This window comes from Netta rufina (assembly GCF_964035555.1).
Source record: "Netta rufina genome assembly, chromosome: 2".
NCBI lineage: Eukaryota > Metazoa > Chordata > Aves > Anseriformes > Anatidae > Netta > Netta rufina.
In genome coordinates, this window is record NC_140124.1 from 145,618,846 (window position 1) to 145,634,080 (window position 15,235).

The 15,235-nt window shown below is 38.2% G+C and overlaps 1 protein-coding gene across 1 annotated transcript in view; it reads right to left on the reverse strand.

The window, feature by feature from the left end:
- Nucleotides 1–2,114: 2,114 nt before the first annotated feature.
- TAF2 (TATA-box binding protein associated factor 2) overlaps nucleotides 2,115–15,235 on the reverse strand; it is a 56,337-nt gene continuing 43,216 nt past the window's right edge. The window contains 3 exon segments of the mRNA XM_084306841.1: nucleotides 2,115–3,788; nucleotides 12,957–13,062; nucleotides 13,486–13,638. Coding sequence (XP_084162967.1) covers nucleotides 3,523–3,788; nucleotides 12,957–13,062; nucleotides 13,486–13,638 — 525 coding nt within the window. The 3' untranslated portion in view covers nucleotides 2,115–3,522.

Sequence of the window (15,235 nt, forward strand, 5' to 3'; positions counted from 1 at the left end):
AGTGTAAGGATATGCTGCTACCATTGACACAAGCCCTGAGGTCAGGTTGAGTACATTATGGGATGGCACAATTTATGATGGAAAGGCAGTGCCAGCTCACCCAACAGCTCAGAGTTGTACACTGCTGTCCTTCCTCCACAGCATCAGGACAGAGTGACAAGACCAAGCAGAGCTGAAATGAATGCTTACTTAGACACCAAGGACAGAAGTTATATCCTAATCAGATATTTGAGCATTTCTACAAATCTAAGAAATGCAGCAGTCATTTTGTGAACATTTTATAGTTATGCTAATAAAACCAAACAAAAAACACAAATGCAAATGTGAAGTCTATGTTAAAACAGCATATAGGTATTTTCATGTTACATCTTTACCTTACACTTGTGTATTATGCTTATAATGAACAAAAACGAATTCACATTAAAAATTTCATTGTCTGAAAAATGGGAGATGTAAGAAACCATCAAGACAAACTGTAACAAGGTATCTTAATCCAAAGGCCTGCACTGTGGCAAGGCAAAGCATCCCCTAAACATCCCCAACAGATACTTGCCAATTTACGTCTTAAAAGCCTACAAGAAGAGTTTCACTTCACCATGAGGTGTGTGCTTATTTTCCATCTTAACTTCATCATTCTGCAAAAATTCCTTTTCTTACAAATAAAGCTAATCCTTTCCTTCCCAGAGGAAATACCAAGAACAGCAGGTACATTTTTTTCTTCTTCTTTTTTAAGCAGTCTTTTAGGTATTAGACAGGAGAGTTCCTTCCTCAGACTTATTTTATTCTCTAGACCATTATTCAGTTCCCTTTATTTTCTTCTTATACACAGTGCTACCTGTTGGTTCCGTTTGGGGGAATTTGCCCACCTGTTTCTTCAAAAGTGCTGCTCAAAATCATTGGCACTTGATGGAATAATTATTGCCATGTTTTACATAAAATCCTGTTAATCATCAGGTAAGATTTGTTTTTTTTGCAATAGTCTCCAATTGCACGTTATTTCACATTCACCCCTGCTGAATTCATTTTAATGTGCTGGTGCAGGGCGACCTGTGCCACCTGCCGAACTGTCCTGACCTCCAACTGTGCCTACCAGCAGGCAAGCACGCCTGTCCACCGAGCACAACACCCTGAATTCAAACCTATTTTGTATCCCATCAAACACATCAATGGATAAGCTGAACCAGCAGCATGACATAACCTCATAAACCATACTGGAAAAAAGTCTCTTTATTTTTTTCCCCCTCTAATTTTCTGGTAACTGTGTCTTCACCACATTTCCTTACCGTATGAAATAATTCACTTCGAATCCCTCAGCCAAATAAATGACGCGAGAATTACTGCAGCTCTGTCTCAGTTCTGTGCCTGTATCACTAAACAATACATTGCCCCACAGCATAGGAGTGTAAATCCATGCCTCCGAAAGTAGAAACATCAACCTAAATTATCCATGACCTCATTTCTAAAACATAAACGCATCTGCCTTCGCTCTGCCAAACAATGCCAGCTTTCATTGCTTATTAGCCCAGGTCTCCCACAAACACCTTTGGCACTGTTACCTCACTCCTTAGCCAAGGGAAAAAAACATCTAAAAATATTTCCATTGAGCTATTCCTATGGCCTCCTGAAGCTCTCCCTGCGATTCACAATTCACGATGCTAATGTAACAGCTCTCAGGCCAGGGGGAGGCGGTAAGCTGAACTGTGCATTGTTGGCCTGCCCAGAACAGGCTCGGTCCCTTGTCTTACCCATGCTTGGTGTTTTTCCTGTTGCATTTACTTCATTGAGATCGCAGGGGTGTGCAGCCTTGGCAGGCTACGGAGGACACAAGTGACGCCAAGGTGGGCTGCTCCAGAGGTGAAGGGCTATTTGCAGGGTAGCAAACGGCCAAATCATGCATGGAGAAAGGCTGTGATGCTGCCCAGCTTCACCATACCCGAATCCAGCCCCAACACACTTTAACACCTGCTTTGAACACAGCAATGACCAAAATGATTCTCACAGTACTAAAGGGATACGGTGTTTGTCTAAGTAATCAGTGTATGTGCATTACAAAATGCATCTGTCAACAGTTGTACAGAGAACTTATTACAAGAACTACACGATTCAACAGCAAGTATACAATATAAAAGCATTTATTAACTTTCATGAAACAGAATATGGCTTTAAAAAAAAATCTTCACGGGTCCCTGTCGAGCTCTCTCTTTTGCCCTAAAAGGAGAATCAGTCTCTCACAGGAATTTGGGAGAAATTCTAGAGAAAATACTTAACCCCAAACCAACCATCTTGTAGAAACCAAATGTGGTATGAACCCTGGACAACAGCAGTCAACTGGTACATGGAAGCAAAACCCCTGCCTCTATAAACAAAGAAAGAACACACATAAAAAGGGGCAGAGATGATTTATCTCTATTACCAGAACTTCTAAAAACTTGTAGCTTTTAAATAAAACATTTGCTGAGTGTGAATAGCACACTGCATAAAACACAGCTGAAGAGATCTGAATGTATCCATCATTTAAAGTCCCAGACCTAGGTTAACCCAATAACGTGTTGTTCTTGTGAATCCATGAATCTTGTGAATCCCTGAAGTATAGAATACTTCCAAGAAAACATCTGTCAGCAGGACGAAATATATATACTTTAATCTTTTAATTCTTAAGCTTTCAAAAATATTTCTTTCATTTTAACAAAGACATCTTTCAAAAGCATATTGCAATGTCGAGCTTGAAGAAAAAAAATCTGCCTTTGTCAAAATAATTTGCACACTTTATTGGATTTTTAAAAGCCTGATTACAGGACAAAACATGCATTAAGCATTTTGCTAAAATTACAAAAACATAATTGCAGAACGTCATTATATTCAAATGGTCATGTCCATAATAAATACCTGCAGCTTAAAAGCAGCTCAGACTTTTTTTTCCAAGTGTTTTAGTATCTGAAAAAGGCAAATGTTCTGTGTAATGTTCTTAAAATTCTGGTGTTACATCGCAATGGTTAAAGCAAGAAACAACTCAGCTGAAGACTACAGAAAAACCTTGTCTTCTCAGGAGGTCTATGCTTGGTTATACAATACTAGTCTGGAAACAGCACTTCACCAAAGGTCTGGCAATTGGCTTCTGTTTAAAACATACTCTGCCTCATAACATTCTTCAAAGGATTAAAACATAATTGATTCTGGCAGTACACATGGTCAGCATGATGTGCAGGGGGTTGCCAGTGGACATGGGGCCCTTACATAAAGGGCTGTTTTCTTTGTTTAAAATGGAAAAAAGAGTGGGAGGTGTGGAGAACAGTGAAATACAAAATGACTCAGAATCATAAAACATATTTTTTGAATCAGATTATTTCAACAACTGCATATGCAAATAGAAGGCTTCAAACGAGGGTGGTGGCAGAGCTTCTGAATTGCTGAGGCAACGCACATATTCCTACTTCCATAAAAAAAGATAGAAGCTATAGTTATATACATCCTTCTAAGTATTCAGAGAATATTGCAAGTTGAACTCCAGAGAAGCCACCAGTATCAGTCTGAAAGCGACGGGGAGCGGATTGATCGTGCACTGGCTGGACTGTTGGAGAAAGCAAAGGGATCCTTTTCCTTTTCTTTATTGTCATGTTTATGTTTATGCTTATGCTTATGCTTGTGTTTCTTCTTCTTTTTCTTGTGCTCGTGGTGGTGATGGTGATGATGATCACTATGTTTGGAGGAGTTTGATTCCTTACTAAACACAGAGAGTGGAGCTGCTGAGACAGGGTGCATGTTCACCTCTCCTGAAGACTGTTCTTTACCTAAAAGAAATTAATAAAATAGGATTAACAAATATTTAACTTACAGCACTTTCTGAATTGTTAGACCTACTTTATCATTTCAGTGTGCAAACAGAGTCCATTACTATACTGATGCCATTGGTTTCCTGCTTTTTCAGAGAAGGTTCTGAACATGCCATTAATGCTCCTGTAGTACTGACAGCTCTGTAGAGGTAACTCCTTCCTCCCTCAGAACTACAAACCTATCCCAGATCATTAGGAATTGCAAAGAGCTAAGCAATGGCAAGCTACATTGGCTTCCAGAAATAACATTTTAAACACAGTAAGGAGGTCACAATACCGTGAGCAATTAAAATCTAACTGTTCATGAAAACTACCACATAAAGCACACACTGACATACATTGAAGAGCAGTTTTGGGGTGTGAACTTTTAGTCAGGAACTAAAGCTCCCAGCAAGAACGTATGAACAGTTTTGACACTGAACATCAAAATAAATTAATTGATATTTCAGAATTGCATCTCACAATCACTTTCACCTATTTTAAAGATTATATGAACTTTTGTTCTTAAACAATTATTCCAACAAAGACAATTACACCAACTCTATTAGTGTGTATTTCACAAATACACTAGAACTACTTATATGTTAAGTAAACTCAGTATCTGAACTGGAGTAGAAAAAAATTGATCCTTGGCTTCTCATTTTTTGAGCCACTTCCTCATTCTCTCTTCAGAATATTTGGTATTTCGTTATTTCACACAAACTGCAATAGCTTCAAGAGTAGGAACTAAGGCGAAATAATATAAGAATAATATAGTTAATGAGGGGAAACACTTGGAGGGTGGGAAGGCTTGAATTCCTTTAGGTAGAATTTGAATCAAATCATTCACATTGAAAGTACATGCTTTAACTACTCGGTATGCCTGAAAGCACCATCAGACTTTTGAAGGATATTACTCCTTTAAAACTTTCACAGAAGTAGATTTTCTTCCCTTGAGTATTTTTTTTTTCTTTTTGTCCCCTCCAGTTTTCAGAGAAAACATCCCAGGTCAATAACAGGTAATTATTATATACTTTATAATTGCCTTTTCCCTGTATATTTGCAAACACATTTTTTTTCCAGTGCTTTTTTTTTTTTTTTTTTTAATATCTTACTTTAAGAGCAAGAATGATTCTTCTGTGGTAATACTTTAATCCTGGAAGTCTGAAGAGCCAATTCACTGTATTATGGCAAGCATTGAGAAAGATTTCCATGCAATCTTCCTAGCTTTATCCAAAGATTAAGAATGGATTCAATCAAGTACACACACGGGGAAGTTTTTACACAGTACAGCTGTGTGTTTTTTGAATAGAGGTGGAAAAAAATCTACATCTGTGAGCAGCATTTAAAATTCAAAATAGAAATATGACAGATTTTATGCTGTAAGGATAATCACTGAGTTTTTGTTTATTTTTATATACAATTCTGCTCATGTTATGGAGGTCAGACTAGGTTACAAGTTTCCTATAGACCTAAATCTCTTATATGGAAATATTTTTTAGACAGCTGTAATTTTGCATTCATAAGAATGATGCAGTAAGTGCATGTTATTGACGCAACGACTTATTGCTAGAACTTGCACTGCCTTTACTTTCTGAAGGGTATTATGGCAGATACGAGGTATGCACACAAATTCAAACTTTTGCTTGCTGTAGTAACTGCTTTTTGCTTGCTTGTAGTAACTGCATTACAGCACTTTTTTGCTTGCTACCTGGAGCAATTCTCAACAATGCAAACATACTGTACTGATGCAAAAAGTTTGCTTCATAATTTAACTATTATTTCTGATTATATTTCTGTTAACGAGCTCCTACCTGTACCTAACCCTGTCCCTCTGATGCAGCAGCAGCTCTAGTGCCAACTGCCAGTGGACACAAGGATGCAAACAAACCCTCCTGACATGTGCTCATACTTGTGCAAACCTTCTGCTGTTTATAGCACTACCAGCTCTGCTAAGAAACAGCCTGAATTATCATTTTATAACTTATTTCAGCTAGGTTATAAAAAATCTGTATTTAAAGCCCTTACGTAAAATATTATCTTGAGTGAGCACATATACAACAGCCCTTTAAGACAACGGGACTGAAGGGGTGGTGATGAACACCTGGAAACTGAAAAAGGCAGGAGATCCTTCAGAAAGGAGGGAAATCTGATCCAACTGTGACTTGAGGGCTACTGACACTGAAGGAAACAATCAGCATTGGTAATACGGTACAAATGTCAGTAACAAAGTGTTGTTACAGAAATCTGCTTTTCCTGAGCCTGTAGTTAGTACACATACATTTTCTTCAGAGATCACTGAGGACCAAAATCTGTTGTGCTTGCCTTTTTTTTTTTTTTAAATTCAAAAACATGAGCTACCCAGAAAACATCCTCCTCCTTTTTTTATTAAAGAGTGCTTTGAAATCAGGAATCAAATTCATCAGCCCCAGATGTATGGGTGTATGCAGAATGGATGTATGCAGACTACTGAACTCTGTAAAATGGAGAGACCTGTAAAAAGACCTGTAAAAAGCTCGAAAAAAAACATTTTACAGATGTGTACCTGTCAAACTCACTCTGTAATGAAACTACCTTTAAACCTGCAGAACACTTTTTTTTTTTTTTTTTTTTTTTTTGAGTTCTTTTAAATTAAATATCTATTCAAAGCCCATGCTAGGAACCTGCCAAAGTAGGAAAACAAAGCTGAGGAGGAGTTGCTTTAAAGGGCATTAATACCATTCTCCTATCAACAGGGGGGAGACTGCTGCAAGGAGGCACAAAGCGTTCCCTCTTCCTGTAGGGAGCCCACTTCCTCCTGGCATAGGCAGCGGGATGGGAACCCGGGTTTCTCGAATAATAGAAATGCACAATAAGGAGAGGGCAAGCCCACGAGCTCACTTCTGAAGTGGTTAGTAGCATTTCTTGGAAGGAAACACACATCCATGTGTCTGTCCATTTGGATCTCCTTCTGTTTTGGCTGTGCATATTCCAATGTAATTATTGGCTTCTCGGTGTTCCAGCGAGCTGGGCTGGGCAGTTGCTTCAAACCAGACAGGATTACTATCCCCTGGGGGAATGACCATAAACTTTGTATACACCTTGTCACATGGAACTACACAAATGCTGGAGATACCATGAGGGAGAACAGAATATAAAAACACCCATCTCATGGTTTAGTTTTAGAACGAAAGGGTTTTAGATCTTGATAGGCTTTAAGTGATGTTTTCTGTCATGAATAAAAATTGCGGTCAGATAATTACAACATCCTGTTCATCACTTATGAGATTCAATGTTAGAGCAAGGTTTTTTTTTGTTGTTGTTGTTTCTGTTTTTTAATTTAAGGATCATCGGTGCACAAACAGTGAACAATATTGTTGTGTAGAGTTTTTTAGCTAGATTATTTTGTATTGAACCTGTACAGTTTGGTAAAATGTAACTTTAGACTTTAACATGCTAACAAGCTTTCATTAGATCTTCCAGAAGTTCTCTCCTATACTTCTGCATTTCTGTGAAGAGGGTGGGACACCACAGACTTACAGTCTCTGTTTCTTTGCATTTACAATCTATTTAAAACTACTGGCTTAAATACAACTTTTCCAAATTGATACTTGTTAAAAATGACCCCCCCCTTGACACCCTGATTTATTCAAATGTCACAGAGGAAAAAAAGAACTTCACAAATCACAGCAAAGGGTAAGGCCCCTGGGTCCAGTGTTCTGGCTGAGGACAGGCTGGTGTTCCACAACCTGACACCGGCCACCTTTGGGAAGAAGGTGACATCAACATGAGCATGCTAGCACTTAATAAGTCTCTCCCAGAACCCAAAGAAAGCTTGCTAATGAGAAAAATCACGCACTCCCTTTGACTAGCAGTTGGGCTGCAGCTCTGGCAAGTATTTTTTCTAAAGAGCTAAGACTGAAAATGCTGAAAAGATCTTGAAAACTGTTTTGACAAGTATTTTGTTTTTCCTCATTTCTACTTTCCTTGTTTAGTATTGCCCTGGAAACATCTGACACACAGTGTTTTAATTTAATGTTGTGTTTATGCATCCCTTGAATCATCAATGAAGGGCACACAGCAATCACCGAGCGTAAATATCCCAAGCTTCCAGGCTGCAAGTGTTTTGTCATTTTGTCTTAAGAAGCAGAATTTTCAAATCGTGCATCTCTGAAAAAAGTTACCAACTTTGTCTAGTCGAGTGTTCTTTTAGTGGCCATACTGTAAAACTTAAAGAGTTTGAGATTGAGAAGGTTTGACTTAGCTAAAAAAAAAATCTGAGCTTGTGCTAAACATGACTGATTAAATTGGTTCCAAGGTAAAAAAAAAATTAACTAGTTCAAATTTACAGATTCATTTGACTTCATAGAATTTTTAATTGGATTTATAAGCAGACATCATTCCTTCTTATGCATGTACCAAAACTATAGACTCTACTGAAGTATTATAAAGACAAGCCAGTGATTTAACTAAAATACTTTTGAAACTGGTAATTGTTTTATTAATTTCCTCATTTGACTTAAAAAAAAAAAAAAGTTATTTGTCCTTAATAAAACAGCTTAACTATTTGTCCTTAAAAATAGCTCAACTCTGGTGATGTTTTTACCATATTTAGTCTAGCATTCTAGAAAACTTACTGATAGAAATGTAGTTTTTCTCTTGTAAGTAAATTCAGAATACTTTGTGCCTCTAACAGCTCTTAGGTAGTTCACTTGAGTATTTAGCTGGCAGCCTTACCCATCTTCTGGGTTTGAATGGCCAGTTATTTTCTCAGAAAGTCACAGCTCCAACATTACGTTTTTTTAATGAAATAATGTAGCTGACACACTGCAGCCACACACTGATGCAATTCTCATTTATGTTGTCACTTTATCTTACAGGGCTTGTTTGTATTAAAGCTGCTTTCATGGGTTTCAGGATAAAGCCCTTGAAAACACCCTCCCTTATGAAGCACAAAATTAATCACAGTTGTTTCAGTGAGGCAAAATTAGCTAGAGAACCTCAAAACTGGTAAGTTACCAGACTGGAAGCAGTTACGTTGACTTTATTACCTAAAATGTAAGTATTTGATAATATTCATGTTAGTAAAGGATATTCTAACAACACAGTTATAACTGCTTTTTTCTCCCTGAAGAGTAAAGCAAAAATCTATCATTGTCAGCATTGTCCTTTTATCCAAGAAGCAAAGTTTATTTACTTATTTGTCTGTAAGTCTGATGTTCAGTAACTCCTTTTTGACAGGAAGCCACTGATCAGTGGTTGAATTTTGAGGTACAGGTATTCATGTAGCTAATTTGGCTAACTTAGCTGAGCTGCAGAGGACTGAAATATTTCTACTGGTTAGACTGAATTCCTATTAACTACTCTATTGGACACGTGGTGATGTGCACCACAGGCTCCTACATTTAGACTATATACTTACAACAGCAGGTTGTCACTGAAGTAGTTTCCCTCTATACTTTACAGCAGAATTTGCTCTATTCAAATCATTCCAGGAAAAATTAAATCCACCTAAGCCATTATTTCCTGAAGCTTCAGACAGAAAGACCACAATCCAAACAATGTGCATGACTATGGCCTACATCTTTAGAGTTTTACGTATATTTACATGGTAAAGAGAGTGGAAATTTCAAGCGTGATTATTCTGTAAAAGCACTGAATGAATTAAAAGAATGGTCAAAGAGTTTTTCTGATCTGAGCTCTGAATGCTCGGGATGTGTTCTCAAACCACGCTGCTGCTGAGTGCAATCAAAAAGGGCTGCCAGCGCATGAAGAGAACATCGCTTATTTACTACTGTACTCACAGCATTTGCAAGTAGCACCGCACTTAGAGATGAGTGAAATGCTGCGAGAGGAGTGAAATACTAAAGTAAATAAAGAACTGTATCATCTTAATCTAATTTCACAGAAGTCAACAATGCATGAGTCACCTTACAGCCTGCAATAAGATGTTAAACCTACTGCATACATGAAACCTAATCTTAAAATTCTTTTGATCTTAAGACAGAGTAGGGCATATTGCTACTATTTTTGATGACTTAGTAGCAAATAAGAATCTGTTTTCATTTTAGAAACATGACCTTACAAAGTTTTAGAGGTTCAAAAGTGGCTAGCATGGTTCTGGTACATAGACAATAATCAAAACAACTTCAATCGTGAATTGCCTGAAGAATGCTGTTTTGTTTTAGTAACTTCTTGCAAAATACTTCGAATCCCATCTAACTATCAGAGTCCACAATTCTATTATCGTAGGCAGGATGCTTTAGTAGGATTAAAACCATTTTCTATATGAACAAAGGTGCTGTAAACTGTACTGAAACCTGTGATCCTGAAAGACTTGTACTGCAAGGCTTTTTTTAACCACCCTTGCAGCATGTCCAACCCCTAACCTTTCATATCCATGAGCAGAAGCCCACAGAGAAAATGCTTTTAAAGGAAAACAATATTTTCCTGGCTTTACAGAGGTTGTATCAACTTGAACAAATCCAAATTAGCATTCGGGAGGGAGAGGGGCACAGGGAGTGTAAAAAACAGAATACGCAGATAGAGCAGCGCTTAGAGCCAACACGAACTTCCTCCTTGCAGCTGCGGTTCACAGGCTGTGCTTGGCTGATGACCTAACACTTCATGTGACATGTGGGGACATAACCCACAGCTGTGAGAGGAAAACTAAGTATGGACCAAGAGCTCGCTGCTTTCCAAGTAAAAGTCACAGAATCGGGGCAGATACAAGATCTCACAGATTTAGTAACCAGATTCTGGGAACATTTCAGAACCTGTACCGATCTGTTTCACCATAATCACTCACTGAAGTGCATCCATCCTGTCACGTCTGCAAACAATCCGAGGGTCCTCAGGAAACAATATCTGCGATCCCCCTGTAAACCTGTTCGCAGACAAGTGTTCTATCTTATTTAGGTATGCTTTTATTTTCTTCCATCTGTTTGACATTTTTTCCTCAGGAGTATGCTATTTCCTAAACACTGAACTGCCTTTATTTACTCAGCCTGAAATTCATACAACTCTGCTTCTAAGAAAAATGCCACGAATAAGAAACAGGTGAAATTTTAGAAGCAAGGAGTATCTGAAGTGGAACTGCTTCTAAGTGCACAAACCAAAGAAAATGAAATTAATCTGAAATGTTTCAAAGTAATACTTTTCAAAGGCTTATTGCTTCAAATGAATTCTGTGGAAAAAAACAACATTTGTCTCATTTGATAGCTAGGAAAGAGAATGCATTCCAGTGTCCTGAAGGCCTAACCGGCAGAGGTGACAAGGTGGCTCAGCACTTCGGTGACACTCGTGGCTTTTCTGCCTGCTGTAGATCTACAAATGCAGCAGTCAACTGGCCATTACTCCCCTCCTGATCAGACTTCACCCATTCTGAATTACAGCACAGAGCATTCCCGAGCACAGAGCTGGCTGACAGAGGGTCCCGTAAGTCCTATTTGTGACGTATTTGGCTGAGTTTTGCTTATGACTTTATATCCCGTAGAGTGTGTAAGTCTAGTAAAGAAATTTGTTGCAAAATATCAAGTAAGAGTTATAAATACTAATCCTCAGTGGATCAGCTTCACACTTGCATGCCCTGGATGTGTCATTCTTTGCCGTAACAGAAAATGTGACGGCTGTCCGTAACACCAAGGACAAAATTCAAAGCAGCTCTGAGAGGTTTAAAGTAAAGGTTCTGTAAAATTAAGCTCCTAAATTCTTGAGAGCAACCCATTTGCCCCCTTCTCCTTTAATCTGCTGGGATGGCTATGATTTAGGGAAAAAGTTGTGAGTTTTCCTATTCTCCATACCTAACAGCAAATCCATCCTGGTGGAGCTGGCTGGACAGGCACATATCAACTAAAGGCCATCTGGAATCCAGAAAGCAGACCTCCCTGTGTTTTGTGTCCCCATATGAACTTAATTTGTTAGCTGAGCAATGACAGCAGTTACCTTTTATTCAGAAAAAACAAACCTTAGCGGCTAGAGCATCTGCCAAGGAAGTAAAATCGAAGTTCTAGGCCCTATGGGAGTATGAACCTACAGCTTCCACATCCCTGGCCAGCACCCTAGGCACCAGGCTCAGCAGGATACTCGGAGCAGAACCACCACCAGCCCTCCTCTTCAACGGGGCCACGAACTGCCAGGAACACTCAGGTCACAGGGAAAGCAGATGAGGTCACTTGTCAGCATAGCTAAGGACCCAGTGCTCAGACCCTAGGAAACCAATGTTCCAGATCCTGCTGTTAAGGTTTTTTGTGTTGGACATTAGGCAACCACTGGATAAAAACAGAAAAACAAGCGAGAGGGCAGAGTACCCTGAATCCAACTTCTGGGGCCAAACACTTAGCTTTTACACCCTGCGGGGACTGCAATCTGAAAATCTTAACACCTCATTTTTGGTGTGCACCCAAGATGTTGCAAAAGGTTTGTTCCACGGTCACACTACCTCAGCTTAGCTCCACCAGTACATCTGGGAACTAAAGTTAAAAACATAGTCAAAAGGTTTTCAGAAACCAAGACTAACTACTACATTTCTTTGCTGGGACAGGTAAGAAAAGAAGGTGGAAGTTCATTAATGAAGGTTTAATTAAATTGCTTATATACACAATACATAAATATTAAATTAATTTAATTTATAAAGGTCTGCCTTAAGGTTTCTAAGAAACATTATTTTTTGAGCAGTAATTTTGTCAAATATTTTATGACAAAGAGAGGTAGGAATAACAACAAGGTTCAGAAATGAAACCGTATTTTCAGCTTTAAAGAGCCCTTCTAAGTATCTTTGAGGCTTGCAAATTTCTTTCAAACTACTGATGTTAAGCTACAAGTCATAAGTTTTTTTTTTTTTTTTTTTAAGATAATCCTCAAAATCATTCTTCTTAAAAATCATACCTTCTGCAAAATAAATTTCACCCAAGCATTTGAGATTGTTTCACTTTTTAATTTTATTAATTCCTTAGCTTTTCATTGTTATAAGCCTGACAAATACTTACCTGACTTAGATATGCATGAAAACACACATGTACATAATTACCTATAAATACACTGAAAGCTAAAGAATGTTCTTGTGCACCCTTTACATATTTCCTTGAATTCAGCTAACATTTAACTCTTACCAACAACCAAAACAGTTGAAAAATTCCTATTATCATTTGCCAATAAATTTATTCATACCTGGTGTTGACGGTCTCTCCAACATATTCAAATGATGGTAAATAAAGGCTTGACTGTCATGAACCGTGTCCATATCAATCTCCTCCTCTTCTTGAGAGTTTGAGAACTATGATATCAGGAAAAAAAAATAAGCAGATGCTAATAATTAATTCTTAGGAACGTCACTTCATAAAATTTTCTTTTTTTTTTTTTTTTTTTTTTTTGAAGTAAACTGGGGGTGAGAGGGAAAGAAGTGATATCTACCACTGCTAAGGAATAAAAATTCAATGAAATTAAAAGGCGTCAATGTCTACCCTTCTAATTTACCGTGAAGCTGTGTGAACAAGAACATTAACTGTCAACTTCAGTTCTTGCCAGCCAATAAAGAATCTGATGGGAAATGATTTTGCCAAAGTAAGCGTAACAACTACTGTACACACATACACAACATGTCTTTTGTTTGAACACAGCTTTAAGGAAAGTCAGCAGAAGCCATTGCTGTTATTCCGAATACTCTGCATATTGTGCAAGTTGAATTTCCATTTCTTACTCTGATTCTGAGTTTGACTTTACTGTCTTCATTCTTCTCTAGTATTTGCCCTGGCTCCAATGGAGACCCGAGTGGCATATCAGCCTTCCTCTTCACCCCCTGCTGATGACCAGAAATGCTGGATGCTGTTTCCTTAATAAGATGATCATCCTCCTGAAGCAGCATTAAAAGATCAAAATTAGAAGATAGCAAGAGCCATGTTTCAGCCTAAAAGAGCCCTGATAGCTGAAAACACTTCTGAGTAAGTGGGTGATTTGAACAAAGTTTTCCCTGTAGTTCTGGCAAGAAGTATTTTCTAAAACCCTGCATGGATTTGTGCCAACCTCTCCTACAAACATGGTTTCTCTTTACTTCTATTCCTGCTCCCTCTGCATATCTAGCATTGGCATCTTTTCTGTCCCTTCTCACAATCATGGTACTGTTGGTGTGCAACAACATTTGCTGCCTCTGAATAGCCTTTCTATAAATCTGTGCCTCTCAGACTCTCCTCATTCCAAATCTCTTGAAAAACTGTGATAGCCTCTGATCTATGCATGGGATTTAGCTAAATCTTCTTTTAATTAGCTTTAAATGCCAATGCTTTCTTTGTTGAATACAAGTCAGAATGAGCGATTATAGCCTGGTATTATTTTTGATATCACAGCAATATTTATAAGAGTTAAACTGTTTTGTACATTACTGCTTAGATTAACAACACAAACAGGATCAGAGGAATATAAAAATAGCAGGAGAGTCTAGTAAGTTACACAAGTAGTCATTAAAACAGGAGACAGGTGTTCCAACAAGTCTAATACGCAAAATAGAGATGGAAAATTAAGTGCCCATAGCAGCAAGCATTATTAAGCACTAAAACCTAGATAAAAACCTTATCATGGTCTCTAAAGAGCACATGATGCCCAACTGCAACTGCTCTTCCCCTATTACACAAAGGGTATTCCAACCCCACAAATTCTTGCCCTGAGCAACTGAAATTTTATAAAGTGGGTGACTCTCACCATCCCTAGCACGTTCAGCATCAAAGCAGTCTATTAGACTGATTTTAGCTCGCTTGTGCTCTCAGAATATACTGCTTTAAAGAATCTAGTTAGCCTGATGCATTCTATCACCTGTTTATTCTTCTTTTAACCTCAAATATGCATTTCCCTCTTTTAATCCTTATTATTTAACCCAACACACTGCTGCTGTGAAACGCTTTTGATTTAAGCTTTGGCTGATGCAAGAGAGTGCCTTTGTTTTGTATTTCTGGTTTGTTTTTCTATGAGGAAACTCGATTCCCTGAATTTTCGGTGTGTTACAGTGAAAAAGATCACCTAAGCAAAGTAAGTCGTAGGAGAATGGAGATGAGGCCGAGGAGAAGACACAAAGGATAAAGTGTGCATCGAGGCTTATACTAATGCCGTAGGCAGCACTGCTGCTAACAGAAGCAGCCTCTTCCCCTTTCTCAAGTTTCTGTCCTGGGCCACCACAAGCATTGGTATAACTGCATGATGAACTAACTAGGAAACTGATTCAGCAGGAAATATCTGTTCATAAAATCCTATTTTTCAACCAGATCCTCCCCTGATCCAACTCATTATGTAGCAACAACTGTACTAGCAAGAGGGAGAGGACAGTATAGGAAAAAGAAGAGTTGAGAGGATATTTTTGATTAAGACAGACTGCTAAAGAAATTTTGGATGTCCACTGAATTGCAGCCTAAAAATCTGGCAACAAAATGTCTCCTGTTATTTAATTCTGATGTCTGTGTGTA